The 17,775-nt window shown below is 36.8% G+C and overlaps 1 protein-coding gene across 4 annotated transcripts in view; it reads left to right on the top strand.

Annotated features, from left to right (window-relative positions):
- Positions 1-17,775, top strand: part of PREX2 (phosphatidylinositol-3,4,5-trisphosphate dependent Rac exchange factor 2) — a 169,624-nt gene that overhangs the window by 43,859 nt on the left and 107,990 nt on the right. For 3 of the 4 annotated variants that reach the window (XM_014255930.2, XM_005517107.3, XM_088052908.1), the window contains exons 2-8: positions 654-725; positions 801-923; positions 2,803-2,907; positions 5,658-5,759; positions 7,489-7,650; positions 15,076-15,209; positions 17,246-17,349. In XM_014255930.2, the coding sequence (XP_014111405.1) occupies positions 654-725; positions 801-923; positions 2,803-2,907; positions 5,658-5,759; positions 7,489-7,650; positions 15,076-15,209; positions 17,246-17,349 (802 nt within the window). The remainder of the gene's footprint in view (positions 1-653; positions 726-800; positions 924-2,802; positions 2,908-5,657; positions 5,760-7,488; positions 7,651-15,075; positions 15,210-17,245; positions 17,350-17,775) is intronic. The other variant, XM_014255924.2, reaches the window with a different exon arrangement.

The raw sequence follows: 17,775 nt of genomic DNA, 5'->3' as shown, positions 1-17,775 counted from the left end.
CTTCTTTTTGTGTCCAGTTCTTGAATGTAAAATAGAAGAAAACTTACAATTTTGGTATTTCATTGGAGGTATTACTAACTTCTCATTTGATCCCTGGGGACTGGGTTCTTGGGGAGGGAAGAAGGAAGAGTTTTCATTAAGCAAAAACAGGTGTAGCTGACTGTTTAACCCAATTTACTTTACAATAAGTTTGATTATTAATATGTCTGAAATCTGGCTTTTGGTTGCTATGATAAAAGTCACATGAAATAATAGTATCTCCCAATTAGTTTAATTTGGAAATTAGCAACTTATTTTGGCTTGCCTTGTGTTCAAACTGTAAAGTAATAGAGTGAGATTTTGAAAATTAATATATTTTCCTCTTGTTTGTTTGTAATGTGAGTGCAGGATGGAAGTGGTACTTCAGAGAATGTTCAGTTTCTCAGCTTCATTAATATTTTACATTTTTTAACACTATGTAGATAGGTTTTTCTATCATGCTAGAATAATAGGACTACTAAATTATTTATAAATAAAGTGCTTGTTTTAGATTCTGAATAATATTCTGATGTGGCTCTATATCTAGTTTGGGAAACAAATTAAAGCATAACATGCCAGAAGTTGTTCAAGTCTTCCTGAAATAACTTTTTCCTTATTTGTCTTGTTTCATGCAGGCTTTTCTTCACCGAATGATCCAATGTGCTGCAGCCAAAGTGGATAAAAATGTCACAGAAGAAACAGTTAAGGTTAGTCCCTTAATTATCTTTTTCTTCTTTTTTTGTATCTGGTGTTTCACTTATCTATGTTTTATTCTTTTACAGATGTTGTTTTCAAATATTGAAGATATTCTTGCAGTTCACAAAAACTTCCTGTCCCTTGTGGAGGATTGTTTACAGCCAGAACCTAACGCACAGCATGAAGTTGGAACCTGCTTTCTGAACTATGTATGCAATTCTTTATTTCAGCCTTTTTTCATACCTTTCTTTTATTTTTTGCCTTTATTAATTACTGTTATGATGATAAGTGTGCATGGTCATGAAGCCTAAATATGACTTGATTGCATAATGAAGAGTACTTTGAAGTTCATCTCTTGATTACTGTCATGTCTGGGAAAAAAAAAAAAAAATAGATGGGATGAGAGTGAAGAATGAACATAATAAATGACAAACTTTTGTTGTTTCATCATTTTCATATTCACCAAATTATCTCAGGCTGACCAACTGAACCCTGCTACTTGGGTGAAGCTGTGCCTGTGTGTTAGACAGAGGTACAAGGTTGCTTGCAACAACAAGAGTAGTACTATCTTTTTATTCCCCTTTAGTGCAAAAAGATGAATATTTAGTGAAGAACTGTATATACTGGATAAAATGTCCATCATTCTGGATTGTGAAGGTATTTTATTTCAAATAACTGCAGTACTCCCACAATTCTGCTTGTATATCCTGTAGTAATTGCTATCTAGGAGTATTATTTTTCCTGTTGGAGCAAAACAAGGATGTTACTGTTACAGAGCTTTGCAAAATGAGGACAAATTAGTTTACTTTCAGTTGTAGACCTAACAAAAGGTCTAGGTTTCGTTCTTAGAAATTCATGGTTAGAGTCCCATTTGTTTGTTAAGTCTGATTATTCATTGTGGCAGGAGAAATCTATTAATGGATAGTGGAAACAATTTACAGAAGTTGAGTAACATCAGTTTTTAACTCTGCAGAAAAATGGATCATATTTGAAAACAAGTGTTAGCAGATAAATTGGGTAATAATGTAAACAAATCAGCTACTCATTTTGCATTTTCTTCATGTATGTTTTTGTCCTGTATGTTTGTGGTAGTTCAAGCTCTGAAATATTTCAGCAAAACCTTAGGAAGTTCATCAAAGGCAAATGTAAGGAATTGCATCTGGGAAAACATAATCCAGAAGTACAGCACAGGCTGGGATCTACCTAGCTGGGGATCAGCTCAGTGGAAGGGGACCTCAATGTCCTGATAGACAACCATCTCAATATGAGTGAACAGTGTGCTGCTGAGACAAAAAAAATAAAGCCAAGAGCATGCTGGGTTGCATCAGCAAGGGCATCACCAGCAGAGATAAGGACGTCATTATCACTGTCTGCTTGCTGCTTGATAGGCCACAGCTGGAATTCTGTGTTCAGTTGTGGTCCCTGCTATACAAAAGAGATGTGGATAGACAGGTTTCAGACAACCACCACAAGGATGATCCTGGGAAGTGTTCCATGTGGCTTCCTGAAAGAACTGGGTTGGTTCAGACTTGAGAAAAGAAGGCTTAAATGGGACTTTATCACTATGTTCCAGTATTTAAAAGGTGGCTGCAACGATGGAGATTCCCATTTTATAGAATCACGTGGATAATATGAGGGGTAATTGGTACAAGTTTCTCCTGGGGAAATTCCAATGGGACACCAGAAAAAAAAAATTCACAGTGAGAACAATCAGCCATTGAAATAATCTCCCCAGGGAAGTGATGGATTTGTCAACATTGGACACATTTAAGATTCCACTGGGCAGGGTTCTGGGCCATCTTGTCTAGACCATGCTCTTGCCAAGAAAGGTTGGACCAGATGGTCCTTGAGGTCCCTTTCAACCTTGTTTTCTATGAATCTGTGTTTGAAATTCCCAAGTGGTGCTCCCAGACTGTTCATAATTTGAGGCTAGACCTCAAATAATAAATGTATGAAGACGAGCTGAGTTTCTAGAATGAAGGCTATATTAGCTATTCAGCTTTGCAAAGTGTTCATTCCATGTTTTATTAATTAAAAAAAAAAATCAAAATGACAAGTGCAAAACAATGTCTCTCTTTGTTTCTGCAGAAAGAGAAATTCCGTATCTATGATGAATACTGTAGCAACCACGAGAAGGCACAGAAAGTTCTTCTTGACCTGAACAAAATAAGAACAGTGAGGACGTTTCTTTTGGTAAATAAACTTTGAACTGGTGTTTTAACTTCATATTTTTTGACAGGCCAGTGAATTTTCAGCACTGTCACCTCCCCCATGTAATAAGTACCAGCACCCCTGTAAGTGATTAGTAGACTGTTTTAGCTGGGGTTGATGTTCCCAGAGGAAGGAGGTGTATAAATCATACTTTCACTGCTGTGCTTGGATCTGTGGATAATACAACATTAGGCAGAGTGCCTTGAACATTCTGGGCAGGAGACAAAGGTGTGAATCTCTAGAAAGGACAAAGAATAGGATAAAATAGATGAGGAGAGACAGGGAAAGGAGTTGCAGAAAGGAACTGAAGTACTCAGCAGAACTTCTGAAGGGGGAGGTCCATGTTCTGGTACTGTAGCCAGCACTGTTGTAGACAGAAGAATCTTTTGTTATGGATCATAGAATAGCCATTCTAATCTTAGACACTGACTTAATCTAAGTTGAAAGAAACAGCTCCATAAACAGTCTTTCACTTGATAAGACAAGTAAGGTGGGATTTGAAAATGTTAAGTGTGATAGTCCTTGTGGTTTTTCAACAGCAAAACCAATTTCCATGTAAATATTGTGTTTAAATAGTTGACTAATATATGGTTTTAATAACAACTTTTAATAGTTGTTAAAAACAGGATTCAGTGTGGAATGATTTTTGTGCTTCCTCCATGGAAATTTGTAGCCTACTATATTGGAACTTAAGTACCTGAGGTGTCCATGGATATGCTGTCAAATTCAGGAGTGATCAGATTTGGTGAGTGTGTTTTGGGACTGGAGACCAAACGACCCTATCAGCAAAGCATCACAGATGTGTTTGAGGAAAAAAAGATTCTGCCAATGCTGATAGTATCACAAGTCTTATTTAATTTTATTAATTATTTTTAGCATGCATAGGGTTTCACCACTGCTGTTGACAGAGCTCTTGCTGAAGTCCTATTGCAGGTCACTGATGGTTTGAAAGATACCAGATCTGACTCCCCAGCTGCACTTACTTACAGCCAAGTTAATGAGCAGTGTGGGAATTTTATTGTGGGAAATTCTGTGTGACACGAGGCACCATCTGCCTTTTTTGCTAAGAATCTCTTATACAGAAATGGTTATTCACAGTTAAAAACTTCTTCAGAGTTGTCCTATTTTCCCTTAGTGGTTGAAACAGTATCCTTCACCTCCCAGACTGAGGAGCTTCATACACATGGTTCTTGTATTGGAAGCTGCATGGCCAGACTCAACAGGAAAGAGTGAATGCTGACTACAGAGGCAAAAAGCAAAATACTCTGTAGAAAGATTGCAAAGATCTTGTTTTGTGACAAAGAAAGCCAAGTGTGCCATTGTGGCAGTTCATGATGTGTCAGTGTTACGCGCTCTGGGGCACATGCAGAGGGCTTTCTCATCTGGTTTGGGTTCCTCATAGATTTGGGGCATGTCTGTAGGATTCAGTGGCAGTAGACTAACCTAGAGAGCAAGACATAAGACTGTATGATTTGAAAGCACAGTCAAAGCCTTCCAGGCACACCAAAGGGTTCAGGTCATTAGAGCTGTGGTTATCTATAAATAATTGGGAGCAGAAACCAGAAGTTTTGAGCCTTTGAGTATAGATGCAATTGTTATAATAACTATGGTCTGGATTGCCATTATCTTACTCGGTCTTTATCAGTAAAGCTTTTGTGTTGGCAGGTTAAGTGAGATCCTTTAGGATGAAAAATCCTTTAGGATAAGACAGAAGCTGGTAAAGCATGAGCACAAAGGCTTAAGGGTGGGTGTGGAGATCCCCATAGCAGTGCTGGTTGTAGGATATGTGTGGGGCTGCCATCCAGTTGTGCAGCCTCTGTTCCATCAACAATATTTCTGCATGCAGACCTGTGGCCTGTGTTGATCTGGCTGTCTTAAACTGCTTTTGTTTAGTGTCCTCAGCTTAGACAACTTGATCTTTGAAGCTGAGATTATCTCATACCATTGCATCACAATTCCTTCTGATCTCTCCATAAAATAATTGTCATCATTACTTTAGGTCTTTATGTACTTACACTTTAACTCCAGCTATTCCAAATATTTGCTGTGATGTCCTTTGTGTCTTTTCTTATCCCCAAAAGCCCTTACTCCTTTCTCTCTCTCAGCTGCTTTTATGTGGCACTTCCACCCAATGTTTAATTTGCTCTCTACTTCCATAATCAGATGTCTTGTTGAGACTTTTTAATAGCCTTTTGTCTATGACTTCAGGATATTTTATTCATTGCATATCAAATTTAAATATAGGACCATGAAAACAGAACATGTTTTTTTTTGAGGTGTGTATTAGGACGGCCATGTGCCAACACTCAAACCATCTTTGATACTACTTAATGCTGGACACACTTTTTAGAAACAACAACAGCTATAGTAGTCTCCCTGAAATATTTTTATTTCTGTTTGTTGAAGTCTGAAAGCATATTTTGAGCATTTTATTTACTTTTAGTTTCAAACTTTAAGAAAAAGTCCTCTTCATCAGACTGGATAAAGAAGGTACTTAAATGAGAAGCCTGCATTCTGCCTTTGTGCCTTCCTTGTCATGTGTGATAGCCTGTGCATGTGTTCAAGACTGTACTTTTGACACTCTTGCAAACCTCCCTCCTTACACATAAATATACGTATTTACCGTTTCTGTGTATTGTAACCAAACTCTGCTGTGTACCTATGCCCTTGTCTTCCTTTCTGATAATTTTCTTGGGATTTTTCAATAATTTGTGAACCTGTTCCCACTGCAGAATTGCATGCTTCTTGGGGGACGCAAGAACACAGATGTACCCCTGGAGGGATACCTAGTGACTCCAATACAGAGAATATGCAAGTATCCCCTTCTTTTGAAGGTACTTACAAGTTTTTTATTGAGGACTTTATACTTCCTATATAAAACTGGTTGCTAAGCATGTTTCTGAACTCCAGGAACAATCTTTCTACGCAGTGAATTATCTCTTTATTAAGATATTGGGCCCAGCCTTGCTCTCATTAAAGCTGGTGGCGAGTCTTCTGACATCAGTGTTAAAAGAACTGAGGAGTTTGGCTGGATCGAGATGATTAGCTCTGTTCTGCTTGTACTTGTAAGGTTGCCTCTCCATTGTTGGACAGAAGTGAGCCATTTGGGAGAGTTTAATGACCCTAATTTCAGCTGGGTTTAATCATGCCCTTGCTTAAAATGCTTGGCATAGAAGAGTTTGTTGATGACATACTTTGATGATACTAATTTACCATCAACAAATCGAAAATGAAAAGTATTAATTGATTTTTTTCCACAAGAAAAACTGTGGAGTAAGAGTAAGGTGTTGTAAATGGTTTTATGTACAATTATATGTTTATTTTTATCATATTGTGACAACTTAAATAAATTAAAAATGTTAATGTGGTGATCAACATTAGATATTCCAACCTCTGAATTTGTAATTTACCGTGTTAGGAAATAAAATACAAGAAAATAAGTATTTTAAGAAAATCATTGCTTAACAAATTAAGGTCTTGTATTGCTTATTGTTCCAAACTCTGGGAGGAAAACCAGAGCTGATTCTACTCCAAAAGCTACCTGAAAAATGATTATTGAACAGTATTTTTCATAATGCTTGTGTGAGTTTTGATCTGCAGGATTACTAGTTGTGAGGCATATGACATAAAAAAAAAATCTAAAAAGAAACAGCTCAGAATAAAAGTTTTTAAAACAAATTAAAAATACAATCATTACAATGAGGTGTGAGTCAGCCCAGATAGCTGTGGCTTTACAGTTCCCTTGGTCTATTTTGGAATTATTTTACTATTCTATTTTTGAAGGGCATACAGATAAAACAGGGAAAAATGACTAATTAATTACATTAGAGCAATGAAACAAATATATTAAGAAAATTCAAGTGCAGGGTGTGGTGGCAGCAGGGTTAGAGCTTTGCTGAAGGCTGTTCTCAGACAGCCCAGCTGTTAATGGGTAGCTGGTAGCTTGAAATGGGAAGTCTCAAACAAATGCTGGTGACTCCACTTTTGTTTATCAGCATGGCTGCCAGTTCCATCTGAAATCAGTGAGTCACCTAAGTATTGTTCAGTGCTTTGCTGCATTGCACGAGGTTAAACAATAGTGTGGAGCTAAAGAAATGTGTTTTCTGCCCACATTTGCAGGAAAGGCAGGTGCTAATTTTGCCATGAGTGAACTACTGGTTTTTTAAGCAGAATTGTTATCCTTGCTCTTGAACAGTTGTATCCTGCAGAATATAATAAACAAACAAACAAACCTAAACCCCAAAGCTTAACATGAAGAAACATTGTTGGAGGAGAAAGTAGCAGAAATACAAACTTGTTCCTAAATCATGATGATTATTTATTGTTAGTAATTAGTTACTCTTGAGTTTTAGTGTCCTACTAGGACACAATTTTAGAAGGGTTACTACTTTTCTGCTTAGGAAAAGAGAAGACTGGCTACTTTATTTTTGTATGCTGGTTTGGTCTAAGACTCCTGTAATGGAGACCTTTAGAGATCAAAGACTGGTTTCTTTTTCGCTTTTATTTTCTTTGGTTTTTTTTTTTTTTTTCTCTTTTTTTCCCCCTTTTTCTATGTCTAAATAGGAATTACTGAAGCGGACTCCAAGGAAGCACAGTGACTATGCAGCTCTAATGGAAGCTCTCCAGGCCATGAAAGCTGTCTGTTCCAACATAAATGAGGCCAAGAGACAAATGGAAAAATTAGAATTTTTGGAAGAATGGCAGTCTCATGTTGAAGGATGGGAGGTACTGTCATAAGATTTGTTGCTTTCTGTACTGAGGAGGGAGTAATAGTTTTCAACAAGTATGTATTGCACTGTTTTTCTGATCCTGAGATTATGTCAAGTCCACTGTTCTGTGCAATCACAGCTTTTGAGTTCTACTCTGTAAATTAAATTGTCCATGACTGAGCAATGCTGTATGAAATAGCAGACTTCAAGGGAGGATAGTTATTTAGCATTTGTATTAACATGTGTCTGTGCACACAGACACATCTATAAACCCTAATTTAAATGCTGATTTTATTTTACTTCTGTCTATTCTGGCCTAACAGCACTTCATCTGGTTGAAAAAAGTTTTGTTTATTGTTTATTATTGGTTAAGCATTGAGTCTATAAGTTTTTGTCAGCTTGTTGGTAGACTCTTAATATTGGGTGAGCTAAACTAATTTAAACATATTCATTTGAATATGTGTGAGATTTGTGGAGCTTTTTAATGGTTTGCAAATGGAAGGATTTTAGTGTTCCCACCAGGTTTTGTGAAGTAACCATAGATCTGGTTCTGAGTTAGAATTCTAGGTAGTAACCAGCAGAACCACCCTTTCTGAAAGAAAACAACAAGATCAAGCAGTTGTAGCACCAAAATCTTCCTTTTGAATTATTCTGAGCACTATAATTAGTTCATATGGAAAGACAGGTGCAGATAAGACAGTATCTTTAAATTGCCTTGGGAGTTTTGTATTGACATATCTGAGCTGACTGTACTGAGGTGGAAAGCAAACACAACTGAAGTTTCAATGAAAGAAATATAAAGCAGTGTAACCATATTCAAAACTTACTTTAAAAAAACAAAAAGACAGTTTTTTTTAAGAGGAAGATTTCAACATGGAAGCAGTCCTTTGCTTTTTTGGAATACTTTGCTCAAATATATTAAATATATTACTCAAATATGCTTCTTCTCTCCCTGAGAAAGCTGCTTAAGAACTGGAGGAAGTGATTTTATCTCTTTAAGCTTTGTGGAAGGCTTGCAGACTGGGAGATATAGCCAGAAAGATATGTTTGTTGCATGCTAGTGTGGTGGTGAGAGATCTCAGTCTATATAATGGAAAATTTCCATTGCATAGGGTCAAGGAAAGAAAGGGTTAGAGATGTGGGTGGGACACTGAAGCAAAGAAAGCCTCAAGACAGACTTGTCTGAACTCTGAGCTCCCCACAAGGTCTGACAAATAACAATTAGAACTTTGACTAGAGTGGACAACTTTTAAGTAGCTATTTGTAGTAATAGGTAAAAACGCAGAAATAAGAAATAGTTTCTACATGGCTCTGTTCCCTTCCTACACCTCCTGATTTTACTGTACCTGCTGTTTCTTGAACTTTGCTGTGCCTAAGGATGTGCTCTGCTTCTGCTGTAGTGGATTTAGCTTTCCCCTGTCATCCAGAAGGATTCAGCAGAACAAGCCACTGTCTGAAAGGAGCGCAGATCTGAACAAAGACCCCCCTAAATACTACCCATGACACCACATAATTATTTCCTGTATGCTCCATGTGAAATCTCCTGATCAGTGGACTTTTGCAAACTTTTGCTTTGTTGTTAATTGAGTGGGAAGACTTGGTTCATTCTAAATGTGGATTAAGTGACTAATTTTACTTTTATCAAAATTCTGCATGTTTCTTCAGTGCATTGTGTGATTTGAAATGTTTCACTTCAGGTATTTTTTTCCTTGTGTAGCAGCATTTTCAAAAGTCCTTTTCCATTTTTGGCAAATCATCTCATGTTGGAGCTCAGCACACTGTAATGTTTTGGTACAGGATAATCACTATGAAATACCACTGAAATTCACTGTCCATCATCAGAAGGAATTTTAGCAAGTAGAAAAGTGATTGAATTCCTGGTCCATGTTCAGACAAAACTTTCTGCACTTATTTGGAACCCTCTGAAATAAAATAATCCTAAACAAATGCCATTGTATTGTTTATGGGATTTAGGAAAGAAAGGAGTAATATAAAGTAAAATTCTAAATTATCAAATTGAGAGGAGGTCTAGTTGATGTCATGTCACTTAAGAGCTGCTTCTTTAGGTGAAAATGTATTTCTTCTTGTAATTAGCTTGAAGTTGCTGTCATCAACAATAATTTGGGAAGGTTAGTGTCTCTAAACATCTAAATGCATTGGAAATATTTGTGTGATAACCTCATGATAGAAGCAATAGCAAGCTAAGTGCTGAATACTTTATGGCAAGGAAATTTGCTAAATAATCCTTATTGCCTATCACCACTTTATTCCTTCTATTATTTTTAACTTTTCAATTAAATTTTCTACTGCACTACAGTGATTAAAATTCTTCTACTTTCCTCCAATATCTGAGTCATAGATATTTGTCAAATCCTTCTTAATGAACACACTCAAGTATAAAGTTACAGTATTATTAACTCAATGCATTATTAGTCATATAAGTTGGTTAAGAACTTACTGTTCTCAAACCTCTATCCCTGAATAGGGAATCCACTTTTCCTGCATTAAGTTTCTTCTGAATTCTTGGTGCAACATCCGGTAGGAAGTGTGGTTGCTTTTGGAAATGTGTGAATGAGCAAAGGTAACAATAAAGAAGGAATGCATTTGAAACAGACTTATTCTCCCTGTGCACAGAGTGTATTCTCTACTCTGTAACAAAGTAATTTCCCGCTAACCTCGGTGGGTTATTTTATTGTGGTTTTTTTTTTTCACCTTCCCTCTCCCTAGATTTCATTTTAGGATTTCACCTGTGCTTGAACTCTTTCAGTGTGCCATTGTCTTAAAACAGGACGCTTCCAGTAGAGTTATGTGGTGTTTATTGTATTTTAGCTGACCAGGTTTGATATCAAATGTCAACCAAAGGGTGCGCAATCTGGCAAAATTGCCTTGATCTTAACATGCGCATCTTTTTCAGAAATAGTATAAGGTTAGTTCTTGAAATGGTAAGAATTCCAGAGCATGTATATGAGCTAACAGTATTTTGAAGGATTCCCAACAACTACAAAAAAGAAGTTCCTGAATGCAATGTTTGAGGGTGGATTTAATTAAATAAACATCTGGTTTTCTGCAATGCTGAAAATAAAGAGGCAAACTTGTTGGAGATTTCCTTCCAGAAGGAAATGCTTAGCACATTGCTTGGCCCCAACTAGAAGGAAAGGGAAAAAAATAAAGACTATTTTTAGAATCTGATCAAAGCATGACTTGAATTCCTATACTTAAGTGTCATAAAATGAAACTTGTGTTTATTATGATAAAAATACAGATTCATGGAAAAATGGAACATCTGTTTCAAGAAAGATGATTTTGAATATAATGACTTTCTCACTCAATTTCCTAAGTGGTTAAATTTATTGGCCTAAATTCAGAACTTGTGTAGGTGTCTGTCTCAATTGGAGAATGGCTCAGCAGCTGAAGGAGTTTTTCAGTAAAATTTGTGTGCATGTCTCAGTGAGAGAAGAAAAACAAAAACTGTTGCATTTTTTGTAAGCTGGAGGCTGAACAACCTAATCTGAGTCATAGGCTGACTTAGTGACAGTAGCAAGGCTGACTTAGTGACAGTAGCATGGGGTATTCTGTTCCTTTCCATTCCAACATATCAGGTAATATTTTACAAATTTCTGTCTTAAACTCTGGAATTTCTAGGCCTTCCATGTTTTATTTGTTCCCTATGTCCATATGCAAGTACAGAAGAGTAAGTTCTGACTTTTATCACTATTAACTTACTTGCCAATGACTCAGTATAGTAAAACCTCTCTACTTGACAGAAGTTTGCCCAGAATATGCAGATTAAGTACCTTATTTTTGTAACAAAAAATACCAACCAATCCTGCTTTTTGTTTGAAGGTAATAAAAGTAATTTTTTTAATGTCAAGAGGGATATATAATGAAACGAGGATGAGGGAGGGTTTTTTTTAAATTTCTTGTGTATAGTCTTTCTCCTTGAAGTCCTTTTATTTTTCTATATGGTTATGGTAGCCCACATTTCAGGCCTCTCACCTGAGCTGTTTCCTTAGAATCATTGGTCTCAAAGGTTATCAGAAGCCAGTTATAACTAAGTGGCCTGCAGGCTCCAAGACTTTATGGGATTTTAATTTCCATACCAGCTATCCTCAAAAGGCACAGAGTATTTCGTTGGGGCGCTACCCACAGAAGAGGATTGCTGTACAGTCTTCAGTGACCCAGTAGGCCAGATGGAGGTAGAACTAGTCTAGATTCACAGTATAAACCTGCTTTGCAGGTAGTTCCCCCCCCCCCCCACCCCAGCTGAATAATTTATATGATTTGTTGGAAGATGATTAAAATAGGTTTGTTTCTACAATGCATGGCATTTTTAAATTGAGAGATTACACAAATGCTGGTTTCACTGAAAATAGCCTGTGATTTCTACTTGCAAGTACTGTAAATAGCATAAGAAGCATGAATAGCATAGTAGTAGTGATTTTACATTCAGGTTGAGCAACTCTATCATCTCCTCTTACAAGCACTGAGTTTAAATGTCTGTGAAAACTTTGAAATAGCAAATTGCTTTTCAAATTCATGTCGCTCATATTGGAAATCCCTGTGGTAGTTTCAGTGCACACACTTAATGAAAAGATGTTTGTGTCAGAAGGTTTTGGTAGTACTGGTTCAAAAAATATTGTAGGTAGTGTAGTTCAGTTTTAGCTGTGCAGCAGAAAGTCTCACCTGCTTCTGGGATGAGAGTGACCCCTCATATGATAATGCAGAATTGAGCCTTCCCCAGGAGAGAGACAGCTTGGAGCTGGATAAGAGAATTTTCCTACTGGGCTGAATATCAACTGTAGCTTGGTGTTCCTGCTGAGAGCCCATGGGAAGGTTTAAGGTATAGCTCCACCCTTCATAAAAACTTGTTATGGTTGTCAGCCCTTTGAATTGCATGGTAGATATGGCAGTGCCTGTGTGTGCTCTCTGCTTCGTCCTTCCTCAGGCATGTTTTTCATCTCTAAGGAATGTGGTGGAGAGCAATGCTCACCCCAGATGCAGAAAGAAGCAGTGCTTTCATATAATATGCCCTTCCATTTTTCTCCCTTTCAGCTCCAAAGTCTAGGAACAGGCAAATCCTAAGTATTACATGGGCAGGGGAGTGACAGGGGATTTTTCTGCAGTAGCAGTGTTATGTAGGACAACAAAATGTGACTTCTGATCTTGTTTTCTTATTCCCTTGGAATTCAGCAAATAGAACAGCACTAACAAAATTCACTGACCTCTGATCACACCAGCATGGATTGTGATCTTGTCAGAAGGTGTCTGAGAAGTGACATTAACACTGTTCATGTCCACTGTCTTTGGATGAAATGTCTCAGAGGGAAAAAAAAAGTATCTTTAGAACCTTGTTTTCACCATCTAGCAGTATATTTTAGAAAGGGAAGGAAATTAGGAGGATAACATTAGCAAAGGGTAGTAATGTGAGACAGATAATCCTCACAGCCATACTGTCACACTGAACTTGAATCGTGAATGAGGCAATTGTAAATAGGTCAGGTAGCCTGAATTATATATACTTAAAATATGTATTAAATGTGTTAGATTATGACAGGATGCTGGCACAGTAGCAGATTTTGTTAGGACTGTTGGGAAAAGGTTGTGTTTTTCCATACTGAAAATTAAATTCTTCAATAAGAAATGACAAAGTTTTGTATAAAATCCTTTCTATGAAAAAAAATCCCATCCTTTTTTAGAAAGCTGAAACTTCTCGTACAATTCTGAAGCTTTAGGCTGATGTTTTTTGGCTTCCTAACAAAAAACTACTATTTTTATGCAAAGTTGAAGTTTTGTGTAAAAACAAACTAAGACCCTTTAGAAAATATATAACCCTTTAAAATGCAAATTTTTAGTAAGTACTATTCCAGCAAATATGAAACACAGAATAAAATATTGTTTACTCTTTAATACACAAAAGCAATGAAATGGAAAAAAGTGACCTGTTTTTCTGCAGTTATGGTCAACAAGCATTACACACAGCCCTAATTTATGCCTACTTTATATCACTGAGTGTGCTTTTAAAATGTTTCAATATTCAATTTTGGATAAAACTATAAAATTAGTATGCTGGTACTGATGCTGTCTTAGAAGGGAAATATGTTGTAGTGGCTGTAGGTGACATTCATCTTTAGCTTGTTTGATCACTTGATCCTGAAAGGAACTGGGGTGGTTAGTTAATACAGATCTGAAGTGGCTTTACTTAGAGACCTGGCTTGTGTTCCAGTGTGATGGTTGTGCAATCTCATCTCTGTAAACAGACTGCATTCTCCTCAGGACAGTCTGAGCTATTGCTCAATATTCACAGCTGTGACATACAAAGGATGAGCAGTAGGATGAAGAACTGTGCGAGCAGAACGCGTGATCACTTCTTGGCTCTTAATTGAATCCATTTTTCTTGGGACTACTGTGGTTAGATCAAGAAGAGGAAGTAACTGCTGCTGTCGCATGCCGAAACCATTCAGAACATGTGTAGATGACAGGAGAGTCCTGGCTTTTGCTGGTTTTCCAAGTTGACTTTGACTCCCTCAAGTCAGGAAACTTGTCAGACCCTGAGTGTATGGTTGGTGCAGCCAGCACAATAGATAATTATCAATAGGATTGCATGTCTGGGTGGACATGCACGTGGACAGCAGCTGTGTCCCACAGGAGCATGATTTTTCAGACTAGCAAAATTCACCTCAGAATTTAAGGTAGGCTTTCTTGAGAGATAAATTTCTCTTTACAAGACATAGAAGCGCTGCGAATTTTTCGTGTAACTTTTTTTTAAAAAATATTTTCCTTGTTAAAGTTGTTTCTCTTACATTAACTTTTATGAAAATGCCTGATGCCTTTTCACATGAATCTGTCTTGAAGCAAAAATGAGGCATGGGAAATTTCATCCCAAACATCTAAACCTTACCAAAATCCTGATGTCTTTGGAGTAGGTTAGGAGGAAGTATACTAGACAATCCCAGCTGCACATACCACTCTTAGCTTTGCCCAAGTTTTATGTCTTGCTGGTTTTTAATTTTTGTTTTTGTGCTTAGTTTAATCTAGTGTGGAAGTATCTACCCTTAGTGATGTTCAAGTCACAGGTTGCTTCAGCTTCCAATTTCATCATGGCATAGATTATGTCTTGTAAATTCCCCATTTTCAGACATTTCTGAATAAAGTTACTGAGGATAGGAGTTATTGGATAAAGTTGGCCTGATTTTCAGGAGAGATTTTTGCACGAAAGTAATATAGTTTGGAAACTTTTTGTGATTAAACTATTCACAAAGCTGGTGTTAAGCATTATTACAGATAATTACATAATTACAATGCAATAAATTACCATGGCTTGTTTTTTCAGTCTTTCCAGAGAATCATTATGCTTGTGAGTTTGTATAAGAAAATTTTCCTTAGTTGATGCAAAGTACTTCAGTTCTCACTAAAAGAGTAATCTCTTTCCACTCAATTTTAGGGGTCCAACATCACAGACACGTGTACAGAAATGCTGCGAAGTGGACTACTACTGAAAATTTCAGCAGGAAATATCCAAGAGAGGATATTTTTTCTTTTTGATAATCTTCTGGTCTACTGCAAAAAAAAACACAGGTAAATGGTTGCTTTCAAAAATAATGTGTTTTTCTCACAGTAGTATTGATCATGAGTATGCTGTTCTATGGGAACCACAGCATAAAAGTTTACATTTAAATTTATCAACCAAAGAGAATTGTATTTAATTCAAGCAATTGGAAAGACAAATTATATGGATGCAGAGTCCTAGTGGTGAAATGTGGGGAAAAAGAATCTGGTTTGTCAGCCTTCCACAGCAGGTTATATGTGATGGCCTCCCTCTCTCCTAGGAAGTGTAAACAGTCTGAATTTTTAGTTCAAACAGATTAGTATTGTAGCTTGTGCAATGAAATAAGTCTTTACAGATTCAAGAGTTTCATGCCTTATATTTGTTATCAGGGGAAACAGCCAGAAAGCTGCTGCTTGCTGCATTCCAAAGCACAATTCCTTAGTACAGCAATGAGCTTCTGTAGATAATGTTGTAAAAAATAAGGGTTCTCCTATGTACATATATTCCTCTTGATGCTCAGGTTTGTCTCTTTAATCCCGAAGTTGTTTTAAAGTAGCCACTAAATACGTATTACTGGGTAGGTATTTGATAGATTCCAGGATAAATCTTCTTTTAGAAATTTCTGATATTTGTTGAAGTTTATTGTCCAGCAGTGACAAATAAGTTGCTGGTTACATAATATCTTTTCAGTTGTCCTCCGCTAAGTTGCATATTTTCGTAGCCATATTCTTACTAAAATGCACTAATGGATGAAAATCTCAAAATGCATGGAAGGTTGTCTGTGGTTTCTTTAGTTTTGAACAATCAAGTCCTTGGCTGGTACCATGGTGGCATCTCTGCAGATATAGGAGTAACTCAATTTAGAATATAATTTCTAAGTTTAAGATGGGAAATTGATTGATTATTTCTGGTAAGATACTTTAAATATTGATTGGCAAGTATGTAAAGAGAGAAAATGCATTTTGTTAATTTTACAAAAACTGTCTTGCCTTTATGGTCTGAGATATTTTATGTAATTATTAACCATCCTTTTGTGGCAGAGTTGTGTAAACATGGAATGCCATATTTGGGTTTACAGTTTTAAAACTTAGTAGAGCTATTTGATTTACTCACTTTGGAAAGAAAAAAAAAGTAATACTGAAACCTTATGCTTTATACTGACTTTGCTTTTTTGCTTTCTTTGTATTTTTAATGAATTACTCAATTTTTGAATAATAAATTTGCGGTGTCGTATTACACATAAGACAGTAAAGAAGTAATGAATGAGAGGCAGGTAATTTCCTGAAAATTAGTACCTCTTTGGAGTGAATGAAGGTCAAAATCCAGGAGATCCTTTATTCTTAGGAACTGACCTTTGTTTGATATACAGTATTAATTATCATCATAGGCAGAAATGGGTCGACAATAATCCCTGGCTTATCTGAGGTGTAAAAAGCTGTCTAGAACTGGGGCTCTCCAAAGGCATTGGCTTTGCTGGGAACAGTTACAGCAATGCAAAGTCCTTTAGAATATATTGCAGTGAAACTGCCACAAAACCTCAGCAATCCTTAATTACAATTCTTGGTTAACCCTTACATTAAGAAGGAAAAATGTCTTCATTCTTCCCTACATAAATCCCATTTATGATGCTAATGTACGTAGGTCAAGATTTGTATCCTAAGATGTTCTCATTTAATTCTTTTCAGTCACACGAGCCCCATGCTGAATTTCTAGACTAACGTAGGGAGGCCACATCAGCTAGGAGGAAAGGCTCTCCTTTTTTTTGTCTTTGATGGCAAACAGCATGTAGGTACCCAAGTGTTGGAACAGAGCTTTTACAGAGTGAGACTTTCCCGATGAGCTCTCATTCAGGCAGGAATTTGCAGCTTGCTCGTATCAGCTGTAGCACCTTTGCACTTCCATCAGCAGTGTCCCCATTCAGCAGCGGCTTCCACCGTTCAATTGCACAGGTATAAAGGCACTGTGATCCTCACTGTGGTCTCTAAGTGCTGCATGTACAGGTAGCAGTGTAGAAGCATAGAAGAGGGGAGTGGATGACGTGCTTGTCTGCTCTTTCTTTTTTCAGGAGATTGAAGAACAGCAAAGCATCTTCAGATGGCCACCGTTACCTTTTCCGGGGCAGAATAAACACGGAAGTGATGGAAGTAGAGAACGTAGATGATGGAACAGGTGAGTATATTTGTCTGGCTCATTTACTGAGCTGTCTTTTGAGGTGCTCATATCAAATGCAGCTTCATAATTTCTTTGAGAGTGAAGGATGCTCCTTTATATTTCGAAAGAAAGAGGAAGATACTGCTTTAAAAAAATCTATTAATAATAAAGTTCAGCTTCTGAGACACATCTTTGCTTTCATCCATTATTAGCTGGGCAGCCATAGATGACTATTTTATGCTTATACGAACAGTAATAAAATAAGGTGACATTTATTGCTCAACTGAAATTGCATATTTAACTTCACTTTACAGCATTCCAGCACTCTTAAAGAACTTATCCCTAGGTACATGGTATATTTATAGCAGCAAGTGGAAAGCCTACCTCTTTTGGGATAAAACACTATAAATGCTAAAATTGTAACATAAGAAAGGTTTTTTAAAA

Source organism: Pseudopodoces humilis, chromosome 1 (assembly GCF_049639895.1).
Source record: "Pseudopodoces humilis isolate 2021_Gansu_Grassland_sample_001 chromosome 1, ASM4963989v1, whole genome shotgun sequence".
NCBI classification, from domain to species: domain Eukaryota; kingdom Metazoa; phylum Chordata; class Aves; order Passeriformes; family Paridae; genus Pseudopodoces; species Pseudopodoces humilis.
This window is presented reverse-complemented; position numbering and strand designations above follow the sequence as displayed.